Raw genomic sequence first — 27569 nt, 5'->3', positions numbered from 1 at the left:
TATTTTCTTTAAACTAGTATTTCATGAAGTCGATCACCTCAAGCATGCACAGATCCTCTGTACTCAGAGGGTGTTTTTTTTTTCTCTCCATATTTTCAAACCAAATCTCCATCTGACCCGAGCACCGGTCCAACTTCCAGTATCCGTTTAAACAAATAGTAACAACTGTTTCTGTTCCCAATGTCAATATACGCAGACTTGGCTTTAATTTAAGGGTACAACTTTCTTTGATTTACCTATACAATCAATGTGGTGAGAAGGAAAAGGGTAGCAAAAAATCAAATTATCACCTTTAAGTAAAATGGATGAATTGAAAACTTTCCACACAGACACGCCTATACGTTTTCTACTGGAGGTTACCAACCCCCACCATCTGTATTCATGTTAAAGAAACTAACCTGGCCAGCCAGATAATGAGTAGCACTCTAGTTCTACACCTCAGACTCAGCCATACTTTAATGATCCCAGAAGGAAATTACTTTTGTTACATGCTCCTGAAAAGTCTTTACACAGAGGTTCTGGTAAACGTGCTCTACACTGAAGGCACATAGGTGCAGAAACTGAAGTTAAAAAATAAAAGACGAGCCCATCGTTTCCTTGACCTTGTTTGTCCTTTATTGATGAAATTTGAAGTTTACAGGTTAAATGTAATCACTGCTGGACAGAGTTAAAAATGTTAACTTAGATGTAGGGTTCAGAACAAATGATAACCGGAGGAGTGAACTCAGTCTGGTTTTTCCTTCAAGGTATCTGGGGCCACTCTGATGTCGTCGGGCAGAACGGGCCGCTTGGTTACGCCTCCAGTTCAAAGTCAAAGTAGTGCGAGTCAAAGTAATGAATTCGTACGTATCCGTCTTCTCCTCCGCTGCTGTAACTGTAAGACAGTAACAACAGGACAGCCACATTAAGCACTTTCTATAACACACCCTCCAGTTTTTCAACAATTGTCCTACATCCATTTACTACATTGTGCTCCATCTGATTCCTTCACAAACTCGTTATGAACAAATAACCATTAGAGCAGCTACAGGAAAAGACCCGATGACGTCCCGTGTTCCTCCAATGGACTCGATTCCTTTCTGATCGCTAGATAAGAAATAATTTTATGTGCCCTTGGGCAAGGCAACTAACCCCAGGTTGGCAACCGTTCTGTGCATCAGTGAATGTAGCTCTGGTTTAAAGCCCGTTGACTGGACCTTGTGCCTAGAACAGCGCTGTGTGAACTCAGGATCAAACCATGTGTACCGCGCTGGGCTGGCCTTAGTTTCTCTACATTTCTGTTCCTAGACGATGTCAAAATACTCTGAGCAGAAACAAAAAGTAACAGGACTACAGTCAGGTCGTACCTCTTGCCGTCAGGATGGAACGCTACACAGTTGATGGGCCCAAAATGACCTTTGACCCTGCCAAACTCCTCCTCATAGGCAGCATGGAAGAACCTAGACGGCAAATTACACACATAACCAGCAGATCCTACAAATACTGATTTTTTTCTCTCCTTTAGCTGGTAGCTGGTATAATCTTTGGCAAAATTGCTTTTTACAAATAAAACCAAATTAAACTTTAATCGTGAAAACGACACAGAGCTGAAACTTCGCCTCACCTCGCCTCGAACTTGCCGATCCTGGTGGAGGTGGTGGTGACCTCCATGGCTTCCTGCCCGCCTCCCATCACCACCTAAACAAAACGCTTACAGTCAGAGAGAGGCATTCCCATGGCAACAAGAGTCAACGTGGTCCGGGCGGGCCGATCCTTACGTGGTCCATTGAAGGAGAGATGGCAGCGGAGTTCACGGGCCTCTCTGTCCTGAACGTCTTGATGTGATCCAGAGAATTGGAGTCAAAGAGCTAAGGGTGGCGCAGAGAGACGAGATGTTTAAACGCAGAAACATGAACCTGTTGTACTTAAGGCCTGAGGCGGGGCCTGCGTTTGGAGGGAGGAGAGGAGAGAAAGGACTCCTACTTTAGAGGTGTTGTCCTTGGAGGCAGTGATCACCATGGTGAGGTCCACGGATGTCTGGATGTCGTTGATCTGCCTCGTGTGCTCCTTGGCCTTCTTCAGAATTTCTCCAGCCTGGAATAAAGGTGTAATAACCACAGCCCAGTTAGGCACGCAGGCTGGTGTGAGCAGCCGCCAAGCAGCTTCCACATCAGGTTTCTGAGGCAGGGAGACGGCGTGTTAGCGGCTCACCTTAGCGCTGAACTGGTTGATCTCGCCGTTCTCGTGGCCCGCGATGACAAACTCCCCCAGGGGTCCCCACACGGCGCTGGTTATCTTGTTCTCGCTGCAGGGCACGGACAGGTAGGGGTTGTTGTCCTCTGCAGAGACACACATGGTCGCCCTATGAACAGCCTCGTCCGACAAACAGAAACAGACCGTGCTTCCTACTCCGTAGGTGCTGAGGACGAGTCGGAGCCTCGGCCGAATGATAGGTGATCGAATGATATTTGATCACATGCTGAGCTTTTCCATCGATGTGATCAAGTGTTTATAAAAAAAAAAAAAAAAAAAAAAAATCATACTAAAAATGTGTTCTATAGTCAGTCCATTAACAGGACTACGACCTGGAGAGTATTCATTTGGTGAGCCGTTAATAATCCGGCAGTTTAGCAATTGTGTAAATAATTAAAACAATAAGCAATTTGTATATTTAACAAAAAGCTGAACCGAGCATATTTTCACCAGTAAAAATTAAGATTTGTGTTTGTGGAAAAAAGTTATTCTCTTTTAGTATTTGAGGCAGCATCAGTTTGGGAGATTAGGGGAAGGACTCGGACCTCCTCTGCCGTGAGAGACGCAAAGACACGCATCACAAAGTGAGCTAATTGTTGCTAGCCACTTAAAACCGCTGAGTTGGCAACTATGGTTCAGCCTCCGAATGAAGCAGAAAATAACGTAAAAAAAAACTTAAACAGCTTTTTGCAGTCTATGTAGGTCACTTTATGGCTAGGACTGCTTGTCACAGCAATTATTGCCCCATTACCACAAATATTGTCCCTAAAAACATTTCCATCATTTAACATGAGAGCAAAATTCAAAACTGGCTTCATCAGGACACTAGCTACATAAACTAGTTTGATGTTCTTTACTAAACCACACAGTGACTGTAATTAGTTATATTTTTTAATTTATTGATGCTCTCCAGGAACCAAAAGCGGAGAAAATAGTAAAAAACTAAATAACATCCTGACAATACTGGCAATTTTTGGGGTTTTCAGACAATTAATTGGAATTTATCATCATGACAAAGCCAATTCTTATAATGATAGGAACCTCTTCCCGATAAAGATCTGATAAAAGGCCACCCCTAAAAGAAAAGTACAGTTAGTCTGATTTTTAGCTTTGATCTGTGGGCGCCCCAGCCTCCCCCCAGCCTCTCTGTTGCTCAGTGGCAAACGGACAGACGGGTCCGGCTTTGGTGCCGTCTCCTCTCTGAGGCCAGCGTGGCTGCTGAGGACCCGGTGCTGTGTGCATCGGTACCTATCTGCTGCGGGTCCCTCAGGTCGAAGAAGTTCAGGAAGCACTGGTAGCCCATCTGCTTGTCGGTGGAGAACATGATGATGTTGCCGCTGAAGTCGAAGCCGCACGTCCTGACCGCAGAGTTGGTGTTGAGCAGAGCCAGCTGTTTGCCTGAGAAGAAACAGCGAGGACCTTTACAGGACGCCCGTGACATCATCGTTACCCAGAGAGCCGGCTCGGGTCAGAACCGGGGCGTACACACGGTACGCATACACCTCCATCTTCTTCACTTTATTTTATTTTATTTTTTTTTTAAATATAGTTTTTATTTTAAAGTCTGTAGTCATTTAGAACATAAACATCACGTTTCACAAATTTTTTTTTTCCTGTTTTTGTTCTTTAGCATTTTACAACCCCATAAAAGGTTAAACAAGAGGAAGCATAATAAATTAAAATAATGTGAAAAGGAAAACCGACCAACAACATTTTGGTCCGTTTTTGTTTTATATGATCCACTTTTTTAACTTTTCTTCTGTCATGTCAAGCTTGTAAGCGAGCCTCGCCATTGTTAGGATAGTTTCTACAATCCCAGCCACTGACTGTATGTTGAAGTAGTTCTTAGATATCGTTTTCTTCGCAGCCACAATTTTTAAATATTGGTCCTTCCCATGCACATTTTCCTCTGGTTATCCCAGATAGAACACAAGACAACAACGGGGTATCTGACACCTCAATATCTCACAGACAGCCGAGCGAATAGTATCCCAGAACGGTTGTATTTTCTCACAACTCCAAAAAAAAAAATGTGTGTTTGGTCTGAATTCATGTTTTCAGAGTCTCCAACATGGTTGTTGGGTATGATCATCACTTAAGGAGAGCGTTCACCAGAGAACCGTACTTACTCTATGGGAACTGCGGAGATCTACAGCTCAGGTGGGAGGACGTGCAGACAGGACAAATATTAGTTCTGCACTCCGTAAGTCTAACAATTTAGAAAGAATGGCGCTTGTAAATGCACTGTTGCAAGAAAGCCATAAAAGAGTCCAATCAGCAGTTGGCAACAAGTTAATATGAAGAAACACGACAAAAAACATGTAAAAGACACTGATCTCGCTGGATGAGACAAAAAAATAAAAAATAAAAAAATAAAGACTCCATGGCTGCAGTAAAACACAGAGGGGAACGCATCATGTAGTGGGAACACGTTTCGGGGTCATTAATTAATCCAGGCCAATCCTGGAAAAGAGGCTGTAAAATACGGAGGACTGGGAGGAGGTTCATCGTCCAGCACAATAGCGGCCCTTACAACCAACGGGATGTTATAAATTTGCCGTTATAGATCGCATCGCAACAGCAAAGTGTTGCTTTAAAGCCGTGTTTGGTGGGCTGTTATACTTTAAGTGGCGTGGATTCAGCCTTTGCGCGATCCATCGAAGCACAAGGCCGCAAGACGTGCCGCTAGGAGACGTCTGGCTGCTCTCACCATGGTTTCGGTCCCAGAACCACGACCTGCAGCTACAACAACTACAGCAACGGGTTTTTTCCTTCAACACGTTGACTCAAGAGGCTGAATGACGCGTAGCCAAAACACGGCACACCGTGCAGGCTGATGATGGCCCACCTCCGGCAGGTTCCCTTCCTTCAAATGTTTATGACGTTTGTTTGTTTATGTTATGGCGATTGTACTGAAACAACCATTTCCCTCTGGGAGTATTAAAGTATTTCTGATTCTGATTCCAGGAGGAAAGCCACCCATACTCACCGGTCTCGCAGTCCCACAGTCGACAGCTGTTGTCCGCAGATCCTGTCAACACGTTCTTGGTGTCCCCTGAGGAGAAGCAGGTTAAGGAAACAACCCTGAACGTCACACACAGCATCCATGATCCACCATAGCCTCCTGAGAGCTGCAGGCGCGGCTCCAGCTTACGGAGGATGAAGGATACAGTCGCAGTCAACACACCACACGGCTCCCGTGTGTCCATTATAGGTGCCGAGCCTCTCTCCGTTCACAGAGTACCACACGTTGGTCACCTGAGGGGAAAGCGTCACACGTGAGACAAAGCGACAGCGGAGAGGTTCCGCGTGGGTTACACAGTGGGTCCGAGCTCACCGTGTCTTTGGCTACAGAGAAGAGCAGGTCTCCCTCTCTGTTGTACTTTATCTGGGTGATGGACCTCTCGTGGCCCTGCAGTAGGATGGGTTTCTGCGGACACAGGAGTCTGGGATTAGCGTCCATGCTAGCTGTTCACCGCTAGACGTGCTTAGTCTATTTATCCCGCCATGCTTATTACCCTAACTACAATTACCCACCCAACGCAGCTAGCGTCAAAGCTAAGCTAACCGCTAGCCGAACGGAAGCTAACACGCACGGAATGAAGATGAAGTAAGACAGTAAACAGCGGGACGTGTTCCTTGATGAATATACCCACCATATTGGCGGCTAGGCGCTGTCAGTCGGCTCTATTTCTTCGCTACGCCTCACGTCAACAGAGAAAAGATGAACACTCGTGTAAGAGGCGCCGGGGCCGCTGCGGAAAAGGAAGTTCTTCTTCTTCTTTTCCTTTATTGGCGGATCGCAAACAGCTTGAATGCGCATACCGCCACCTACTGTACAGGAGTATGTATCTTCACGGACTCAAATTGTATTTTTCAGTTTAGTATCGTGCTATTATATGGATAATGCTTTTCTAACATTCTAAATATCTTCTTTGTCCCCTTCTGTACCTAAGATTCCGTTCAAACTCCATTTGCGTCCTGCCTGGAGAAATGGTTCTGGCGTAAGTACCGACTCAGGATATCAGAATCGAGAATCTTCATTGTCACCATGCATTACCACACTTGCAATTTACAGTTTATATATATATATATATATATATATATATATATATATATATATATATATATATATATATATACATTAAAGGGGGAACAACGGCCTTAGGGTCTGATAAGATTTGCCAGGTCTGATACCATCATCCAGAGAAGACGGCTCACCCGCTACTACCATCTAATGTAGAACAGATTACTAGATCAATGTGTGCTTCTGTGCTTTTTTGTCTGTCTTGTTGTGTCTCTGCTCTGTCTTCTGTAACCCCAGTCGGTCGAGGCAGATGACCGTTCATACTGAGCCCGGTTCTGCCGGAGGTTTTTCTTCCCACTGTCGCTTCATGCTTGCTCAGTATGAGGGATTGCAGCAAAGCCATGTACAATGCAGACGACTCTCCCTGTGGCTCTACGGTTCCCCAGGAGTGAATGCTGCTTGTCGGGACTTTGATGCAATCAACTGGTTTCCTTATATAGGACATTTTTGACCAATCTGTATAATCTGACCCAAAGACGAAAGAAAAAGAGGGTGTTGGATTTCCATGGGCCCTTTATGATTGGTTGAAGTATTTGATCTGTTGTGTACTCAGAAGGTGAAATCTCCAAGTTGGACGTCCTTGAACTGAATTTGCAGTTAAGTGGCAAAGCTGGGGATCTCTCACCAACTGAGTCCAACAGGCATGCCTTGCACAGAAAACTTAGGGATAACTCAAAGAAGCTGCTTAATTTGTTGATCATTCACTGTTTCACGCAGTGCTCTACAACCACCTTTTGTACATCTTAGTGTTTGGACGCACACGATGCAGATACATACATTGTTTGCTTGAATTGCCTAATTAGCCTGAGGATTCTACACATTATTTGAACCATTGCCAGCAACCCATTTTCTAAGATGTAGTGCATTGCAGCAGCAGCAGCTTATGTACTGCTGAGTTAGATGAGCTCATCGGAAAGGCCACTGGTCTCCCAGCATGCGAGCCAGTGCAGGTGGTGGGAGGCAGAAGGCCTCTAGCAATAGCTAGAGGCCAACAGTGATGCTAGAAATAGCATCACTGTTGGAGGATGCCTGCCACCCCATGGATGAAGCTGCTACAGATCTGAAGAGCTCCTTCAGTGGCAGACTGCTGCAAGTAGCATCATCACAGATCCTTCCTCCCAGCAGTTGTTAGGCCACAACTCCCAACAGACTAGTGACCTGTTTCCATTTCCATAAAGTATTGTTGTGTTAGCACTTCCTAACCACTAGGAGTGATGGCCTGGTGGTTAGAGAGCACAGTGCTTGCTTCCTGGTTTAATTCCCACTCTGGTTCCTCTTAGTAAGACCCTTAACCCCAGAATCCTACCCAGGCTCTTATTTTGACAAACAGAATCCATATGCTTCTACTCACCAATCACTTTGCTGCTGGTACGCCCACATTTTGGATCTAGGTTATATAAAACCTTAGTAGTTGAAACAGCTTGGAAACATTTTGAAATTGAACAGTTTATAATCAACATTTACTTCTAGCAAGTTATATATTTTCTTTTAATCCATTAACTAACTAAAAACCCATTTACAATTCTGCCTCCCATCTTTTGAGCTCCACCCCCCAATCAAGCATCTTCTCATTTTGCAACCATCCAATTACAAAGTCACTCCAGCACTTCTCTCTGTCCTCTTCCCCTGCCTGCATCCTCTTCTTCACCTTCCTAGCAACGCTGACCAAGGCTTTGGATGGTTGGTTAAACTTGTTCACCCAAGTCTCTCTAGGTCTACCTTTATTAAACACATGCATGTTGTTCTGCTCAGCTTCACTGCTCTACTCTTTAGACCACACTTCCTACGTGCTCTTTTCTCGTCTTTCAGCTCAGAACGTCGTCTGCAAACGGCAACAGGTTTCCCGTCAATTTCCCCCGAGTAATATTTCATCTGTGGCACAAGTCAGTTTTAAACAACTCAGCATTAACTCAAACATACACAGCTCTTTTATTGAACAAGAAAAATATACAGGGTCAGATAAAAGTACTGCAAAAGACAAAAGGAAACATCTTTGGTTCCTTCTTAAGCCCAAATGAACTGGATAGTAATGAATGTGTCCCGCGGGACAATGGAAGTGTCCCCACTTTGCAGTAGCTACATATTCATAAACATTAGTCATTCAGATGAGAAGCCAACATTTTAGTGAGTGAAACATTTCAGGAAAAAAAAAATTGCTCCATTCTCCCCCTACTTGGCTCAGTCTCTGCATCTTTCAAAAGATGCGTCCTATAACGCCCAAAGAGCAGCTCTACGTTAAGGGCCCAAACTTTCCTCCTTTTTCCACAAGGCATTCTGCTGTCAGATGTTTAGTCTTGGTTTTTAAAGTGAATTTACATCCATAAATGAATATACATTCAAGCTAAGTGCTCATGAGTCAACACTTCGTTAAAGATGAAACTAAGACGCAAGCGTTGCATAGAGGTACTTGACATTCTCTTGATTAACACCTGATTACAAACTACAGCAATCCTCAGAACGTGGCGTAGACAAACAGAACACATGTCCCAGATGTAGAAATGGCAAATGTCGTTAACAAGGACTTTAAAGTGTTTTTTTTTTCTTCTCCATACTATAAGCAAACCTAAATAAAACTGACCAAGGCCACCTGAAATCTGGAGGTGGGACGCATCATTTTCCCAGCATCAAAGAAGACAATTTAAATAAGCTTAAACTAGCATCATATGGCCAGTGAGTAATCTGAACGTCAAATGTAAGAGGCAAGGAGGGGAGGGGGGGGGGAGGGGCTAAAGGAAATCCAACAGATATATAGTAACAGGAATAAGAAAAAAATGGGATCTATGAAGCCAGAAACAAAGTATGGATGTATGCGACCAGGATGAAAGAAACAGGAGTAAGGAGGAAAAAGAACAAAACACCCCCCCCCCAAAGGACCAAAAAAAGAAAAGTAGTATGTTACCAGTGAGAATAGTGAAAACCTAAACCAACTTATGGGCCCTGGAGGAAAAATAAGCCCAGAAAATTCCCTTGATAATTAATTAGTAGCTCCAGAATGTTCCAAGTTAGACGTTAGGAATGCACAAAGTAAGTCGATATGATGCTAAAAGTGTCTTTTAGAATGAAACACTGTTACGCTACCATTGACAAAGCCCTGAACACACACACATTCTGTTTATAGCCCGTGCCCACGTTTAGATCCTAAAGTATTAAATAAATCACAGGAGGTGCATTTCTGCAGCAAATCAAACTACATTAAATGCTTTACTGAATCCCTTGAGAGGGATTGCTGATTCACAGTCTCGCTGTGTATAAAGTCGACACATCACCCCCTGCTGTTAAAACCTAATCTCTCAGACCAGTGTTGCTCTTCCAGCGGGGGAGTGACGGCTTGCCGGCTGCTGGTTTGAACGTGGATGGGAGGGGGGGGGAGTGAGTGGTTCCGCTTCATTCCTGTGCAGGAACAGCCGGGGAGTTTGCTTCCTGCTGTAGGGCGTCTGTGTCCAGCTGTGGGCCGCAGTGGCAGGAGTGGGAGCAGGAGGTGGAGTCTGGGACAGGACAGCTGCTGGGCTCCAGCAGACAGTCTGTAGGAGGGGGGGAGGGAGAGTCAGTCCCAGGATCGGAGGCGGGGGCTCCTGTGGCACCGCCGGTATCCCCGTTCAGGTTCTGGACCTTCTTCTTCAGCTCGTTTCGCTCCACTTTTAGCGCCCGCCGCAACTTGTCGAGCCGCTGGACTTTACCCTGAAGGGCCTCGAAGTCCTGATCCCGCACAGCTTTCTGTAGACATGCAGAGGAAAGGATTGGTCAGCCTGTAAACAGCGGCGAGACACTTTACACAAAAAACACCAAATGGAAAATGGCCTGCACTTGGGTAACGCTTTATCAAGTCATTAAGCGATATACATCTGTGGCACAGGGCCTTCTGACCACCGCCAGCAAGCAAAGCTGGCGGTGGTCAGAAGGCTGAAGTGTCTTCTTGAAAGACATGGCGACTGAGACGGTTGGAGGAAGGGTGTGAACCGGTAATCCACCGGTTGCAGGACGAACGCCGTAGTATCTGTGCCACTGTGGCCCCTATAGCCGTGCCCTTTGAGTCTTGGCTTGTTAGCAGTACGACATGGGTGTTTGAGAGCTACATAAGGTCAGTACAGCTCCTGTATCTGCAACAGTGCAGCAACGATCCTCCGGGAACCATAGGCTGTTATTAGCGTGACGGACACGGACAGGCCAATGACCGACGGGTGCTGTTGGTCTGAGCTTCCCTTCGAGCTGCGCAGCGCTTCGCCACAAAAACGCTCTGGTCTGCTGCAGTACAGATCAACGCACAAAAACGTTTATCAGCTGGAGGCCTCGTGGAATAATGAAGAGTGAAGCAGCTAAATAACAAACCTACGCACAGGTCTCTCTGAGGAAAAGCATCCCCTCACCACGGTGCTACCACCACCTTAGACATGATTAGTGGGAGATTTGGTCTAAAGCACCTTCTTCCATGTTTGCTGTGTCCCTTACAAGGCTTGTTAGGCTAATTAGACTCTCTCTTTTATTCATTCCTCTCACTGATAGTGACTCGTCCTGTGGACACTTTCTGACCTGAGCGGTGGATCTTTGCAGCTTCTCTGACTAATGAACTCCTTGCTCACTCTGCTGGTTCAGGTGGACATTCACGTTTCGGCAGGTTTGAAGCCGTGCCATATTCGTTTCATTTTCAGAGGATAAATAGTACGGTGCTCTGTGCTATTAAATTACACCCAGGCGCAGTGTATTTACAGATTAGACAACCTCTCAAGCCCATTGGCTACTCTGGATTTTATTTAAGAGTATTTAAGCTAAATAGTGATGATGAATTGGAACCGACGGATATAACCCAACACCCAGAGATTTCAGCATCAAGGGCCCACAGCGTCACATTACCTACTTCCTCCAAGTAACGGCAGAAATTGTGCCAATGTCTCCAAGGCTCGCAATCTAAGGACAAGATTTAGAGATACTTGTGCCTGAGCATCAGAAAGTTGCAGAAGGTCCCACCTTATTCTAACTAAAGACTGAAACGCTGTTCTAAGCTTCCTTGCACAGCCTCAAACTTCTGGAGGGGAGCACTGCATGACGACACACTATTTTCCTCGGAGGAAAACTGGAGCAGTCATTTGAATTTGGGAAAATCCGTCTTCAGATGCGGTTCATATATTGAAGTTCCACAATATTCTTTTCATTCTACTTTGCAGCGATGTGCTAATTTATTTCTATCACAGAAAGCTTGAATAAAACACTCAAGCTTGCGTTTGCAATGTGACAATCTGTAAGAAGCGATTTCTTACAGGCAGTTTCCAGGGCATCCGACAGTCAGTCCTAACTGAGTGAAGCCCATCAGAAACACAGAGGATGCCTCAGACAGCAATTATTTCCAGTCCTCTTTGGAATAAGACAGGCACCTACCTCACTCTGAGGTTTCTTTCTACATTTTGGCGCAGCCTTGCATGCGACGCAACAAGAATAAAGCAGAAGGAGGCGAGCTTTACCTCCTCGGCCATCTCCAGCAGCGCCTTGTTGCTGCTCTCCCACCGCGAGCGGTACATCGCCGTCTCCTTCTCCAGCTTTTTGATCTTTTTAGTCATCTGTGAGCGGAAAGGCGAACAGCGGCACGTTAGGAAACGGTGGACAAAAGTCAAAACCACATCGCCGCTATTATCGCCCACCTTTTCCATCTCCTGTTTGAAGGTGGTGAACACCTCGTTGCTCTTGGACAACGTGGTCTGAAACTCCTCGAACTTTTCCGTGTACAGCGACAGCTGGGAAGACAACACGGCTCTGTTACACACGGCATTTCACTGCAAGCGGGCGAGTCTGAGCTGGAAGCGTGAGGGCCAACCTGCTGCTTGAGGTGGACCTCCTGCTGCTTCATCAACTCGCACATCCTCTGAGACTCCACGGCTTCCTTCAGCAGCTGCGGAGGGGACAGACAAACAAAGCAAAGGGGAGGAGGCATTTGTACAGCTGCGTGGACCACCTGGAGACACTCCGCCCACACGGGTCACTTTGATCTAAATGATGCTCACAAAGTCTTTCTCGCGGTCGTGCCGTTCCTCCGACTCCTTCAGAAGCTCCTGCGCCTGGTGCAGCTTTGCATCCACCAGCTGCTGCTGCAGGTCTTTGTGCTTCACCACTTTGTCTATGTGCTGTTTGGGGTTACACACAGTCACGCAGACGGAAAGAATGCAATAAAGCCCACTAAGCCAACGCAGAGACAGGAAGTTCTGTCTCACCTCTTCCCGCAGTTTGTACTGCTCGTAGAGTTTCTTGAGTTTCTCGGCCAGCTCGGCGTTCTCCTGTCGGAGGCTGGCGTTCCTCTCGTTGTGCTGCTCCATCTGAGCCTGGATGTCGTTCAGCGTCGCCTGGAAGTGAGACGTCACCTCCTTCCTCTTCTCCTCCTCCAGCCGCGTCCTCTGTATCCCTTCCTCCTGCAGGGAAGGAAGCGTTTCTCTTCAGCGGGAGCCGGTCTTGCCTGAAGAGGCGTGGCAGGCTGACCGTGCGCTGCGTACCTTGAGTGTGCGGTTGTGTCTCTGCAGCTCCCTGCAGAGGCTCTCCAGCTTGCCGCGCGCCAGGATGGCCTTGCTGTGTTCGCTCCTCAGGTTGTCCTTCTCCTGCACCAGCTGGCTCTGCTTCTTCTGCAGCGCCCTCATCTGTTTCTGAGAGGTGCGGTGCTCCTCCACCTGGAAGAGGGGAACGACAAAACGGGCAACGCGCTCAGAAGGGTTCAAGAACAAAGACGCATGTTGTTCTTTGGCCAGTTTGTTTACAGCCAAGTCTCTGTATTTGTCACAATACATAGTTTATTACTATTATTATTTTAAAAAAGTGTAATTCATTACACAAAAAAAAGTAGGGCTGAACAATTAATCGCATTTTTAATACAATCGCGATTTTAAAAAACGCAATTTCCAAATCGCAGAGGTCAGCAATTTTTTGGCTATGTAACAATTAGGGAATTAGACGCGTCCTTTAGGTGTTGGTAATATGTTTAAAGTGGGTTTGCCTCCACATGGAAGGGAAGACAGTTGCAGCAGTGACATATTCTAATTTTATTACTTGTTTTAGAGTTTGTATTATCATACATAGCATTAAGTACAGGTCAATCAGTTTAATACATAGACTTGTTTGTTGGTTGCAATTTATGTTCAACAAGGATTGATCAATTAAAAGCTGTTCTCTTGAATAATATTCTGATCAATAGAAATATTAAAAGTTATTGTCTTAAATAGTCCGTGTTTACAAACATCTTTATTTAGAGGCCATTTATGTTGCTTGTGGTTAATGCAGAGAAAAGTCAAATTTGGTTGAAATATATTGTAGGCAGAACGCAATCATTTCTGCTCCGAGTTTAGATGCTGTGGGTCTTTTAACAACTAATCCGCACGGCGAGGAAACAGATTGATTTGTTGTTTGTATATATTTAAAAAAAAAATTACATTAAATCGCAATTTTAAGAAAAGAAAAAAAATTGCAATTAGATTATTTTGCAAAATCGTTCAGCCCTAAAAAAACAAACAAACACATTACTGACAAGGACTTATTGAAAACTTGTAGGGTTAAAAAAAACAATAAAAAGTTACGTTACATAAAACAGCGGCATGTTCTCCTGATTGAAATAAAACTGGAGGAGCCCCCTTTACGACAACCACAGATTGATCAAGGTGCAGTACAAATTTAAAAAACGCAGAAAAAAATAAACCAAATAAGCTGTACTCCAGTTCACTTCTTGAAAAGGGTCATAACGCTCATGTGTCAAAGACCAAACTGAACGAATGTACCTGATAATGTAAGGAATGAATGCCTGCAGCGGTTTTGCTAACAGAGAACAACGCTGCACCTTCCTCCTGAGTTTAGTAGGACGTGGGGTGCAGAGCGTGAGAGAAAAATAGTCGCTCTCTCTGAGGACGGTCTGACCAAACGGTCGTGGAGCAGTTAGAGGAGCCGGTGTACCCATGACATTTCCTGCTGTCTTACTCAAAGCTTTTCATTTTAATGCGGAGCTACAAGACCAGCATGCAATGTCATTCCTTAATATTGAGTCAATTTGTAAAAGCAGCAAACAGCCTGAGTCTGCAGAGAAAGTGGAGATGCTGATGGATCATAACATGGCGACTCCTGGCAGCTTGAAGGAGTACACCAGCCGGGCGTCGTGCCTGTGCCCCCGGCCACCGGGCGGGACCCCGACTGACCCGGGATCCACCAGCATCTCCACCGTCTCATCCGGGTTAATATGGATTCGCTGAGCATCAGCTGGCACACTCATCCACTGCACACCTGTGGCCCTTTAACTTGGCATTTGTGGTTAGCAGGCTGACTCTAAGTGTCCAGCTTCACCTGCTGTGGCCTAAAAGACAGGACAGAACGACACAACTGAATTAAGAAATGGCTTCACATTCAGCTGGATCAGGCTTTTCTGAAGGATTTGTGGCTGAATTAAATCATAGGCAGAGCTGAAGGTCAATAAAAAAAACCTTGCGTGTGCAGATGTTTTAAAGCCAGTTGTTTCTAGGAGTGCTCAATAAAGCTTTGTTCAAAAACAAACAAACAAACAAAAATGCAACTAGATTCCGCCCTCTGCGTTTCTATAAAGAGACGACTAAAATCCATTCAGATTGCAGACGCTTTGAAAACTATGGGAAACTTATCTCATTTGGTACCACTTATAGAAGTTTTTTACAGTTTTCTGTTCTCTTTTGGACTTTCAGACAATGCATTGAACTCAAAGTATGGGACATTGTTTCCTAATCTAACCCAACTTTTAATAATACATTTTATTGCAAATGTACTACACATGTCACTATAAATCTCAAAGTGCTACAGGAGCAGATAAAACAGCATTAGCCCATATGTGCCTTTCTAAAAGGGAAGCTTTTTAGTGCCTGAGTTGGTCTGGAAGAGTGTTCCACAGGAGGGGAGCGGCGGCTTCAAAGCTGCTGTTGGCCTGACCCGGTCCAAGCTGAACAATTCAGTGAGGTTGGTGGGGGCCGCACCGTGCGGAGGGGGGTCTTAACCTTCCCCCCCGACCTGCCGGCTGGGATCCTTGTTCTCCACGATGCTGCTTGTTCTCTCAAGATCTCTAACAGCCAGATGTAGACCGTTGGGTGTAAAGCCTTTCATTTAAGGAGATCAAGCGGCTGAATACCAACGCTTTTCAGATTTTTAGAACCTTGTATGCTTATCTTTGCTCTTCACAATAACGCCCCACTTTCTCTTGGCCTGTCACTGGCGCAGGAAGAGAGGCGCTGCAATGTAAACTAACGGAGCATTAATCGTCGGTTTTGCGGACGATGCTGATTCTTGCCTCATGTAGGCACAATGTGGGGGACTATGAATCTGGGGGACACACGTCCATTTAGTTTCTTTGCTTTTTTTCTTGTGGTGCGCATTTGCGGCAGAGATCAAGTATTTGAAAAATGACCCGTTTTTTTTTTGAGGACCTACAACACGAGGCGAGCCCATGAGAATATGTATATATATGACATTTCTCTTTCCTTTTTTTTTTTTTTTTTACTTTTAATGTATTTACAAAAAACTAATAAAAACTTAACTAATGTCATCATTAAGGAGTGTTGTGTGTAAATCTTTTGAGGGGGAGAATTAATTTGATGTATGTTTGAGAAAGGTGTGGAAAAAAGCTGTGAATACTTTCTGGACACACCGCATTGATAGATTTCAGCAAACAGAACCGGATTTTAAGGGCACTGAAGTTCAGGGTTCATCGCCATCACTTCATCCTTTCTTTCAAGGGTCAAGAGTGCGTTCGCTGACCGGCTTTCTGGTTAAAGTAGGAAAAAAGTTCAGCGCCAAAATGACTCACCAGGTCGGCGTACTTCTTGCAGAGGCCTGCAAGCTTCTCCTCAGGGGTGCTCAGGGTGTTCAGAGTCTGCATGAGGAGAGTGATCTCCTTGCCTGCATAACACAAACGAATCAAACTGAAGACAGTCTCCGCTAAACGACGGAAAACACACCAGTCCTATTTCGTCCAGCAGAGCATAGAACTTTGATCAGCCGAAAACTGCATTTTATCTACAACGTCTGTCCATTTTTTTTACCCAGACCCTTGACTTTCTTCTTCTCCTGCGTCTTCTTCTGCTCCTTCTCTGCCCCGTGGTCACCGCCGTTGACTTTGCCCTCCTCCGCCTTGTCGTCTTCCTTCTCGCCGGTCAAACCGTTGAGCACCGGGCTGTGCGACTGGCCGTTGAGCAAGGCACCAGCGTCATCCTGGAGGCTCTCCCGGCAGTAGGTGCTGAGGATGTCCTCCAGCTGCCGGCTCAGCTCCTCCGCCATGTCGCGCTGAGCCTGGGCCGCTGGACACGGAGGGGAAGACAGTCGCAGGTTACGCTACACGGAAACCATGGCAACAGCAGTCTGACCGGGAGCTCGCCTACAACTACTGACGGCGCAGGAATTAATTCATGCTTTTACTGCAGTCCGATGCTCCCACAGAGAGAATTTTATGAAATCCTTTAATTTGAAAACACTTGTCGGGGAAAAAAAAATAAAATAAAAATCACGTTGAAGCCTTTTTGACAACATCTTCACTACTTAATCACAGTTTCTCTGAACTTTTATCCAGTAACTGGTGACTTGGCCACGTCTTTCAGCTTCTGGCCGCTTGGCAGGAATACGGATCACCTAAGAAAACGTACTAAAGAGGCAGAGAGGGGTGGGATTACTTCGCCGCAGTGAGGTCTACGATGACCTGGGAGTGATCTGCGGTTATTACGTCATAACTATTATTAATGCAAATTTGCATTAAGGGGGAAAAAAATGTGGCTTTTAGGGTAAAAAGCTTTGAGGGGTCCATATTATGAAAGCACAACAGGAATTCAGTCAATGTACCATTATGGCCACGTGGTCAAAGTGGCCGTCCGCTGCTCCTACTGGTCTGCCTGGTCACAGATTTGTCTATAGCCAGCTCCGCTTTTCATCTTCATAAACTCTTCACAGCGAACAATAAAAAAAATCACATCTACATGTCAACTCGTTCTTTGGGAGTGATGTCAGAAGAAAAGCCTTTTTCCAGTCCAACAACCACAAACACGTCTAAACTCCTCTGGGACTTGTTTAGCCACGACCGTGTGTTTCAGTCGGACCAGACTCAGATTTAAGAGTTTGGCAACAAACACCCCGTATGGGTTTGAGCGGGGGATCTGTGTGTGCAAAAGCGCACCAAGGTGAAGGACCTGTGATGCTGTGGGCTTGCGCTTTTCGGACATTTTGAAAACACCAATCAGGTGGTCTCAGCTTGAAGATGTGCCCAGAGCTAAACCCCATAGCGAGATGACGGAGGACTTAAAAGACAACCAAGGAGTCTGGACGATCAAGAGCGACTGAGCGAAGAGGAATGGACGAGATCCTCTCTGTGTTTCTGTATTGAGGGTAATCTCACTGAAAAACTGTCATTTTCCTAATGCGGGCTTTAGTTTTACTCCACTGAATGTTTTTAAAACTGAAATCAAGGGTTGTTGTTTTTTTCCCCAGACATTTTCAGTGTGAGACTAAATTACTGCCAGGCCAGATAAAGTTGTTATTTATTTATTTTACACATCCCGACCAGGATCCCGTCCTGGGTGCAGTTGACATTTTTAACGCCTTACCTTCGTCCCCCTCTTCCGTGGTTTGTGGGGGGCTTTCTGCCTGGGGGCTCCGGGCCTGGGCCTGTTTGGGGCTGCCGCTGTCCGAGCCGTCGTTGGCCGCTTCAGCCGCAGGTGGAGCGTCAGGTGGAGGGGACCCGGAGACCGAGGCCGTGGGTGGAGCATCCTCACTGCCAGGACTGCCGAGAGACTCCTCCGTGTCCTGCTTTTTCATGTCTGACACAAGAAGACGGGACTAAGAGGAGGCAGCTACGGGCAAACCCTTTAACGCCGGCGAGACAAGCCCGGTTCACCATCACACCGTTTCGCCTTTAACAGAAATAAAACTATCGGTTAAAAAAAACGTGACACCGAGTCAGTAGCGTCTAAAGAGAGCACACGTTTGTTATAGAATAAGCAAATGTCGAACTAGGGTTATTTCTGACTAATTCAAGGCACTAGTCAAGAGCTTTCAGTTTCCATTAGAGTACAGGCTAACCCTGCTTAGCAGCTAAAAGTGGCTCAGCCTGAACCCGGAGCAGCGTTAGCTCGGGACAGGAGCCACAGCCGACTCAACAAGCCCCCACCACCGCCAACATGTCGCCGTTCAAACACGTACACCCCGTCTGGGTCATTTCACACACACCTCCTTACCTGAAGAGCCCAGAGGGAAACTGCTAATGTACCTGTGAAGGAGCAGGGTTCGTTACCAGCGTGAGGTTGTGCTGGGGGAAAAAAAACAACTAACTTCCGGTAATAACTTTGGATTTGTCTTCCTCGTTCCAGGGTAAAAGCGCGCCTCAGGCGTCAGCAGGCTGCTTGGCGCCCTCTATCGGTTTCGTTGGGTTATGAACTGCTCTTCTTAATTGCATTATCTATTAAAGAAGGTAACGTGTACCTCTTAACTTGACAAGAAGATAAATCAGTCGTCGTGTTTAAAAATAAAGACACTCTTTCATGAACAGAAAAGGTTAGCAAAGGAGTGAAACTTAAGAAGGTTTTCATTCTTTTTCATTCTTCATTCCGCCCGTGAAACAGGACACTGTTTCTCTCCCTCGTTCAGGACTTACAAGCTTCTGCGTTACATTAACGCACAGTTTACTGAGTGTATATAGCTTCCGTATATATACATGCATTTTAATTTATTGTATTTCTGTTTTTTGTCTGCACCATCAACACCAAGTCAAATTCCTTGTAAGTGCAAACCTACTTGGCGATTAAACTTGATTCTGATTCATTAACAACGCCAAGGCTGGTCAGTCCTCAACTAAAGCAATGAAGCACAAGGCTAAAGGCCTGTTACACCCTGGACACGCCACTAAAACAATCCACAGTATTCTTAGAGTTTATATATATATATATATATATATATATATATATATATATATATATATATATATATATATCCGAGGTCCTTGCAGACAAAAGCTATGCCTTGCCAGTAATCGGATACCCTGCTGAAATTCAGATCACTGATGTTAAAATGTTAAAACATGACAACTACTCGCCACGCATGGTTGATTCCGCCCCAGATCCAGTATCCACGGGCTATACACTAAGCGCAAAGAAGGAGGCAGAGAACTACTGAGTATCAGAGGCACCATTAAAGATGAAACACCCAAGCTCCAGCTATATATCAGGAAGATGGCCTAGAGCACAGGTGTCAAACTCAAGGCCCGCGGGCCAAATCCGGCCCGTCAAGGTAAATAATCCGGCCCTCAAGAGCCAAAAATAATAAAGTAGAGGCATATATCCTTTGAAAGTGTATAAAATGGCTAAATCTGTGCCTCCTGTAAGTGTAACTCACCCCAATATCAACGTTTTTTGCAGATAAACTGTATAAACGGCCTAAGGTTGCTACTTTTATGTTACTGTGCATTTTTTATACTTCTATGTGAACTGGAATGAAATTATGAAGTGAAAATTATCGTCTACACACGTGCAACCGGCCCTTATAATGACTTCATGACGCCAAAGGGGCCCTATATAGAAATGAGTTTGACACCCCTGGCCTAGAGGGATGAAGCGCTCAGTGAATGTCTCAGACAATGGAAGCTGGAAAAGAGGGAACTGAACCATCATGGGAGGCTAGAGAGAACAGGACTGAAGGACAGCACAGGAACAGGCCTTGAGCACAAGAGGCCCAGATCTACCATACCAGGTAAGGTACCCGGTGCAGGCTAAGCAAAGAGACCCCAGAAACCATCCAGCCTCTCACAGCAGGGTGTAAGCAGGGAAGGAATACATGAAACGCCTTAACCAAGTGGCTGGTATAGTGTACAGAAACATCGGTTCAGAATACCAATGGGAGACCCCTGTGGTGGAGAAAGACAGAGCTAAGATCCTTTAGGACTTCCAGATACAGACAAAATGGTAATGGCCAACCACTGGACATTGTGATCATTGATAAGCAGCAGAGGACAGCCGTTGTGATTGATGTGGTCAACTCGAGTGATGGAAACATCATGAAAGAAAGAGAAACTGAAGAAATACCAAGGGCTCAGGGAAGAACTAGAAAGAGCCTGGAAGGTGAAGACAACAGTGGTGCCTGTGGTCATCAGAGCACTCGGAGCAGTAACCCCCACTCTGGAGAAGTGGCTCCAACAGATACCTGGAGAAACATCAGACATCTCAGTCCAGAAGAGAGAAATCTAAGGAACAACTAAGAAGTATCTTCAAGCTCCCAGACCTGAGCTTGAGAGATGAAGCCTGATCAGGAGTAAGAGGGGTGGTTGAGAGAGCAACATATATATCCATCCATCCATCCATCCATCCATCCATTTTCCGAACCGCTTTATCCCTCATGGGGTCGCGGGGGTTGCTGGTGCCTATCTCCAGCGTTCACTGGGCGAGAGGCAGGGTACACCCTGGACAGGTCGGCAGTCTGTCGCATATACCAATGTAGGCACCTGAGGCCACTAGTGGGACCTGAGATGGACGTAAACTGACTCATTGTTGTTCCACTACCTGCGACAAAGACCATAGAACCTACATGTGTATTTTGGATCAATCAGCAACTACTCGACTTGTCAAAGCTCAATCTAATGAAACATACATAAGGTCCTCTTTAAGGCAAATTAGGGCTGACATTTCATATGACAATATGGCTGATTTTGCATTCAAAAAACCAAGTGCACCCACAATTTGATCATTTATAAAAAAGATAAATGATGTGACTTTGCTGCAGTTAAGTTGTATTTTCTTCAGTTTTAAACTATATTTCAATCTATTTTTTTCTTAGGCTCATTTTCTTTCTCTAAAGGGTTTTATTTATTGCTCATTGCCTTTTGTAAATCTTTGTTAATTTTGTTAAGATTAAAAGAAAGATTTCATCTTTATTTTCTAACTTAAAATGTTTTTGTTTAAAGAAAATGTATCTGAGCAGTTTTTACCTTCTTCCCTTTTTTGTTTTTGTACAACCATGCATGTCAGTTTTTTTAAGGTCATTCTGTAAATTGACTGCTGCTTTCTATTTTAACTAGAACATTGCATTTTAACCTCAATCTACCTTGCTATCCATGAATAACTGCACAGTATTTTTCTCACTTTCTGTTAAGTTCTCTCTCTCTCACACACATCTATATCTATCTATATATATCTATATATATAAAGTTTAGTTTTTGCCACTGTTCCACCCAAAATTCAACATTGTGGGACAATGGAGGTACTTCTATTGTTTTTGAGATTTGAATGTGTGATGATTTTATTTTAGCATTCAAAGATTTTGCCTTTAATGGCTTGTTACCAATCATAATTTAGAGGCTTGGAGCCCTCTAGTGGTCAAATTGACTTCCCACCATTTAACAAGTTTTAAAACAACGCTATATAATAACACTTAGTAAAAAGACTGTACCTTTATAACTCCTTTCTAGCCAACCAGGCAACTCAAAGAGCTTTTCAACGACCTCTGCCCTCCTTTACTCACCAAACATGCACATACAGCATTTTCAGTCAGTTAGCAGTCAACTAAGATACACAATGGTCATAGAGGTCAAATGTTACGCATAAGGTACACTACCGGTCAGAAGTTTGGACTCCCCATCTCAGTGAAAGGTTTGTCTTTATTACTATTATCTGGGAACTCCTCCAAGAAGGTTGGAGAGCCATTTCAGATGACTAACCTCATGAAGCTCACGGAGAAGAGAGCAGTAATCAAAACAGAAAAGGGGTTTGAAAATGTAAAAAAATAAAAGATTTTTTTAATCGTTAGCTCACTTTTTTTGTGTTCGATACATAACTCTATATACTTTTCATCTCTTCACTGTGTGTCTGCAATGTAGAAAGTCATAAAAATAAGGAAAAGCCCTTGAATGACAAAGCTGAGTCCAAACGTTTGACTGGTAGTGTATATAATTACATTCATCTATAACTGTTTACCAATACGGTAAACACATTCTGCATGAGGCCGCCTTTAGTCCAGGTCCTGCTTTTAAACTGAACCACCTCTTCGTTGCATTCCTGGGTCTTCCAGATGACATCTGATCGCCACCGTTTCTAACCTGTGATGGTCGCGGAGCAGCTGAATTCATTCTGAGATGAAACTACACAGGTGGGTGAGAGGCGGTCACCCTGGCTTTTATTTAACGGTACCAGAGTATAGAGGGGCTCGACTCAAACCCATCAAACGGTTCAGCTTCGTCTTTGAAGAACCTTTAATACCCGGCCATTTGGATCAACGTTATTTTTTTTTTTGAAAACCAAATGAAGAATGAAGAAACCCAGGATTACCAGTTACGTATAGCGCCACGCTTCGGGCGCCGGTCCAGTTTCCCCTCCTTCACACAAGCGGCAAAAATGGAGAACAGCCATGAAAGGGTTGAAACATAACTTTATTCGTTTTGTACAGTATTTCCTCTGAACACGTTTAAATTCAATACAGTTTCTTTACATCTCTGATATTGTTGCAGCTTCCTGTATGCGGCTGTTGATTTTTTTTTTTTTTTTTTATCTCTCTGTCTCTCTCTCCTCCATGTTTGTTTGTGTGTCATGTTTCAGCTGAAAGTGTGTTAGTCTCTGGTCACGCATTCATACCGTCGGTAAAGTCCAGTCGAGTCACAGTATAGGCATGGTTACTCTGGAGCGAAGACGGGTCGACAGGGGAAAAGAGGAGAATAAATAGGAGCGAGAAATGAGAGGACCGGAGCAGAGGAGGCACCAGGACTGCTTGGTGAGGGGCCTACAGGCTTCCAAACGAAGGAGACGTGTAAACATTTGTAGCGTAGACGTCTTTTTGACTGAGCCGAGGCCGGCTGGAGATTCTCAGAAAGACACGGACAGCGTCCAGGACGGAAGACAAGTTGGATTTCAAACTTTATTTAAAGAGGCGTGTTGCTCACTCCCCTGTAAATAAGGAGGTTCCTGATTATGCAGCCTGACTAAAGACAATCAAATATCCTAATATATATAGATATAGATATAAACCAGGATATCTTGACCAGCAAACGAAGTTTTAGCAGAAAGGTTTGGATACTCCCCACTTTTTGTTGTTGTTGTTGCTTAATTCATCCTTTTACAAGTTCTACTGAGGCTTTTATCTCCACTTCTCAGAAGTGATTAGAGTCGGATTTGAATCCTGGTCAATGTATCAGAACATACATAGCTTTAATTAGAACACTTTAATGTAAATCGATGCGCTTTCTTTGAATCACAAATTTCAAAAATCTGGAAAAAGAAGAAAAGAAAAAAAAAAACAACAAAGAAACAATGCATCGAGCTTCTTGCTCTTGATCACAGATGTCAGCGGGCCTCTCCCCCTCTGGGCGCGCCCGCCTCTGAGCTTTGATTGCAGTCTTCTGCATTGGATCGGAGAGTATTTGAAACCGAACTTCCGTTTTTGGGAGTGAAACGAGCCTGTTCTCCCTCGGGGAGCGGCTGAAAATGATGCGACGAGGAGGTGAAAGCTTTGCTAAACGAATTGGCAGTCAGATTGGCGCCCGCTTCGGTCTACTAGAGTCACTTCCACGTAGATATTTGCATTGTGTGCTACACTGAAGCGCTGCAAAGTTCTACTTTTGGTACAGTGGGGGTCCTGGGCTTGAGGTGACGGCTAAAGGCAACGCCAGCCTCGACAGAAACCAGCGGTGTGATTCCCCACATCCACGGCTCGGCTCAGCTACCTACGGCGAAAAACATCGAGGAGTCCTAGAGATCGTCGCGTCAAGAAAAACAAAAAAAAACAAAAACAAAATAAAAACAGTTTTATGCTGTCAAGTCAGTCCCCACCCCTCCCAGATAATTAGACATCATTGTTAAAGAGTGCCACTTTAAGAAACAATGGCAAATAATGTAACTTGAAAGATAAGGAAAATAGAGCAGCAATGGTTTGCACATAAAACATGTGCACATTCAAGTAAATAAAAGATATAAAGAAATAATCTACAAGTCAAAGACAGAAACGGAAGATCCTCCAGTCTTTGTTGGTCGGATTGGCACTTTAGTGAGCAGGAGTGCATGTTTAAGAAATAGAATCTTTTTTTTTCCTTGTTGATGCAATGAGATATATATAGATATATATCTATCTATATATATCTAGAAATTCTGGCATTCTTTTGTGGGCCAAGCACAGGATCGGCCAGGAAACCAAAGACTTGCAGGTCTAAATGCTGCTCTATGCTTCCGTCAGGTAGAGGAAAGATATTGTTGCTTGATTCGTGGTCTGACTTTTTCACTCGTACGTGGTTTGCAAGACCAGCGGTCGATCATCAGGTCGGTAACGGTGCTTAACGTCGGTAGAGGCGCAGGAGAAGTCCAGCGGCAGTCAGAGGCATGAAGGTCTCCTTCATTTAGGGGGGGCTTAATGATGCCCTTAGAGCGTCGTTTATCCAGCCTGGACTAACTATACAAACTTCTATGAATTTCAAGAAAGAAGATGGGCAGTTTGAATTTATGGTGGATTTTCTGCCGACACCCAACACGTTTCTTAAAGGAACAAGTCACACCTTGACCACTCGTCTTAGAAATTATTACTAATTTGTTGATGTTGGTCTGTGGATCCTGACTTTTAGGCATAAAGTGAACATTTTCAGTAGGGTTAATGTTGGGGCTTTGGGAGGAATAAATTAAGCCCTTAAACAAATGTTTTTTGGGATCATTGCCTTGTTTGATCGCCCCACTGTGACTGAGTTAAAGCCACCTGAACCCGGCGATCCCTCTCACCTAGCTGGGAGCAGGTTGTGGCGTTCAGGAACGGGGCCAAACAAGACTGAAGCTCCCGGTTCCAAGTCCAAAAAGCCACCACCAGCTGTTAAACATGGTGGCGGAGGCATCATGCTGAGGTCCTGGTGTGTGCTGGAACCTCCAGACTATTCCACTTCATCTCAAATCAGCTGCTAGATGGTTTAAAGCTGCACACAACTGGGAGTCCACCAGGAAAAATCACCCCAAACAAAACAAAAAAAAAAGCCGACATTAAACTTGTGGGAGGGATCCAAACTCAACCCGGTTGGAAACTTCTGGAATATGCTTAAAGTCAGGAAACCTCACAACTAACCATTTAAGATTAAAAATAAATAAATAGAATATTTAGGCAGTTATGGCTGAAGCCAATGGCTCCATAGAGCGAGTGGTTTCTCTGAAACTTGCTGCGGTGAAGTTACCCTAATATCAGCGGGGGTGTACGTGCATATATTTGAGCCTGTGAGCAGAATTTCCACTGCCGCGATGGGGCAGAAATCCACAATAAACTGAAACTTGCACTTCAAATTCTGGTCCTGATTTAATCACTAGCGTCAGGAATCGTTCCAGAAGCGACTAAAAAGCATTAAAAGCCCCCAGATGAACACGGCTGACCCACAACGAGCGGACAGGAAGCTCCCGCTGCCACTGCAGGGATTTCCACTATGCTTTTAGCAGTTTGGGGTTTAAATAACAAGTCCAACTAATCCTCAGCAGATTGTTTTATTTGGTTACGTTAAAGAAACCTGATTGTGTTCATCTTCCATACTTTACATTTGAGTGCATCAGTCACCCACAGAACAGCCCCCCCCTCTCCCCCCACCCTAGGACAGAGTCGATCCACCTACTCCCTCACACAGCGCCCCGTCAGTCAAAACTCACACGAGCACACCTCTACTTCATCTGCCGAGGGATGCCTGGCCCTTTGAGAAGCGGGGCCAATCGGCGGCCGGGGGCGGGGCCGCTCGGCTAATCTCAACCATCACGAGTCCCCGTGGCTAGAAACAACCTCAAGTTTTCCATCACCTGCTTTTACCATCAAGCAGCTCTTCGTTTTGTATCGATTCATTTCAACAAAATGCTAATTTCTTACAAAAAGAACAAAAAACGGTAACTAAAGACAAAGGTTGTGCTCAAAATCTTTTTTTTTTTATAAACCCATTAAAGAAACGCAAGTCTTTTAGTTTAAACGGAAGCTAGCTTTTGCTTCCAGCCACCCATCTGTGTGAGGCGTGTTCCTGTGTGTGCAGCAAAGTGTACGCAAACATCCATTTAATGCGCCAAGCTCCAGATATACTTCTATGTAGACACTGGAACGTTTGGGGTATCTTCAGCTGTTAGGCCCACCCAGAAGCAGCAGATTTGTTGCTGTCCCCCCCAAACCCGCCCCCCAGCCGGGCAGAGGAGAGGCTATTTACATGAACGACACCCACACGTAGCACAACTGTCCCATGCAAAGTCATAAGCACCTCCGTTCCTCAAAGATATAGTGATATCGAATGCCAGAGGCTATTTATCAGCTCTACCACTAAAGAAAACACCACCGTGGTCACTAAACTATCACTATTCACACCAGCTAAAGTTACCGTGTTATAGTCAAACTGCTGCTGCTGCTGCTTCTTCTTCTTCTTCTTCCAACCCCAACAGGGAACACTTCAGTGTTTCAGTCCCACCTCTCTGTACCAATTGGTTGTGTTTGTCCAGGGTTCCTGGGATTAGGCGCACACGCAACCCCCCCACCCCCACCAAAGACGAAACCAATTCACGCTGGGGTACGGCGGAACAAATAGGCTAGGAAATTCTCACTACTGCAAAAAAAAAAAAAAAGGTTTTCCGCCTCCTTTTTAAATCTCTGCAGCACATTAAATGCAGCCGGATAGAAAAATAAGTTAGGCTCGCGGCCGCGGCAGGCTCTGCTCCGCCATAAACCCTAAACTATGCCTCGTTTAATAAATCACTTCAGAATTCAAATGTTATTAACACAGCACGCTAAGAATATAGGATATACTCAAATATCCCCCACCCTCAGAAAACGTGGATTTCCTTTTAATGGTTAAAGAGAAACTCTTAACTTTCACCAAAGAAACAAACAAAAAAAAATGAAATCCCGATCGGAGCCCTTCCTAGAGGTTCGATCTCTCCTGTTACATCTTCCCATCTGCCCCCCCCCCCACAACTTCATCCCTCTGCTTGGCTGCAGCCTTAAGCCTGATGAGGGGGTCTCTCTGTAGAAAAACCAAAAAGCTTTCCATTTACAGAAAAAAAAAAAAACATAACTAACAAAAGGAGAAGATAAATAAGGGTTAGAGGTGAATAATAAAAAGTAAGAGCGGGTGGGTGGGGGGGTTACGCCCATGTTGAATTGCACAAAAATCAGACTGAGGCCATAAACTGGGCATACTTCGCCTCAAGCGTCCCCGTTTGTGGACGGCGAGGGGATGCATGGGTAATCCAGAAGACAGGAATGTCCCCCCCGCTAAAGAGATTCAGATAAACAGGCCAAGCACGGGCGCTGCCAGGGACTGGGAGCTGGCAGG

General features: G+C 44.9%; 2 protein-coding genes across 4 annotated transcripts; both read right to left on the bottom strand.

Moving 5' to 3' along the window:
• Nucleotides 1–592: 592 nt before the first annotated feature.
• On the bottom strand, nucleotides 593–6033 carry eif3i (eukaryotic translation initiation factor 3, subunit I). The gene is made up of 11 exons (XM_012875770.3): nucleotides 5889–6033; nucleotides 5570–5662; nucleotides 5403–5490; nucleotides 5222–5287; nucleotides 3481–3630; nucleotides 2191–2318; nucleotides 1963–2073; nucleotides 1758–1847; nucleotides 1604–1677; nucleotides 1347–1439; nucleotides 593–874 (listed from the first exon to the last, which is right to left on the bottom strand). Exons 1-11 carry the CDS (start codon nucleotides 5889–5891, stop codon nucleotides 793–795), a joined length of 978 nt encoding a protein of 325 aa, XP_012731224.1. The 5' UTR covers nucleotides 5892–6033; the 3' UTR covers nucleotides 593–792.
• A 2191-nt stretch (nucleotides 6034–8224) lies between these two features.
• txlna (taxilin alpha) lies at nucleotides 8225–18672 on the bottom strand. 3 transcript variants are annotated; one of them, XM_021323196.2, is made up of 11 exons: nucleotides 18506–18672; nucleotides 17884–18096; nucleotides 16336–16590; nucleotides 16101–16192; nucleotides 12793–12963; nucleotides 12517–12711; nucleotides 12310–12429; nucleotides 12123–12197; nucleotides 11950–12042; nucleotides 11773–11868; nucleotides 8225–10033 (listed from the first exon to the last, which is right to left on the bottom strand). In XM_021323196.2, the coding sequence occupies exons 2-11, from the start codon at nucleotides 18092–18094 to the stop codon at nucleotides 9704–9706; spliced, it is 1638 nt and encodes a 545-aa protein (XP_021178871.2). In that variant the 5' UTR covers nucleotides 18095–18096; nucleotides 18506–18672; the 3' UTR covers nucleotides 8225–9703. The 3 variants fall into 3 exon arrangements, with proteins under 3 accessions (XP_021178871.2, XP_021178872.2, XP_012731218.2); XM_021323197.2 differs by having other exon boundaries at nucleotides 18546–18672; XM_012875764.3 differs by having other exon boundaries at nucleotides 18514–18670.
• Nucleotides 18673–27569: the final 8897 nt, after the last annotated feature.

This window comes from Fundulus heteroclitus, chromosome 13 (genome assembly GCF_011125445.2).
Source record: "Fundulus heteroclitus isolate FHET01 chromosome 13, MU-UCD_Fhet_4.1, whole genome shotgun sequence".
NCBI lineage: Eukaryota > Metazoa > Chordata > Actinopteri > Cyprinodontiformes > Fundulidae > Fundulus > Fundulus heteroclitus.
The sequence above is the reverse complement of the archived record's forward strand: the minus strand, read 5'-3'. Positions and strand labels throughout refer to the sequence as shown.

What these genes read in the sequence shown, in the direction of transcription:
- txlna (XM_021323196.2), bottom strand. Translation starts at nt 18,094, where the DNA reads ATGAAAAAGCAGGACACGGAGGAGTCTCTCGGCAGTCCTGGCAGTGAG. An exon ending in TCAAACAGGAGATGGAAAAG is followed by an intron (nt 11,869 to 11,949) that starts GTGGGCGATAAT and finishes TTCCGCTCACAG; the next exon opens with ATGACTAAAAAGATCAAAAA. An exon ending in TGCTGGAGATGGCCGAGGAG is followed by an intron (nt 10,034 to 11,772) that starts GTAAAGCTCGCC and finishes GCATGTCTACAG; the next exon opens with AAAGCTGTGCGGGATCAGGA.
- eif3i (XM_012875770.3), bottom strand. An exon ending in GAGGGACCCGCAGCAGATAG is followed by an intron (nt 2,319 to 3,480) that starts GTACCGATGCAC and finishes GTGTCTCTGCAG; the next exon opens with AGGACAACAACCCCTACCTG. An exon ending in TCAACCAGTTCAGCGCTAAG is followed by an intron (nt 2,074 to 2,190) that starts GTGAGCCGCTAA and finishes CCTTTATTCCAG; the next exon opens with GCTGGAGAAATTCTGAAGAA.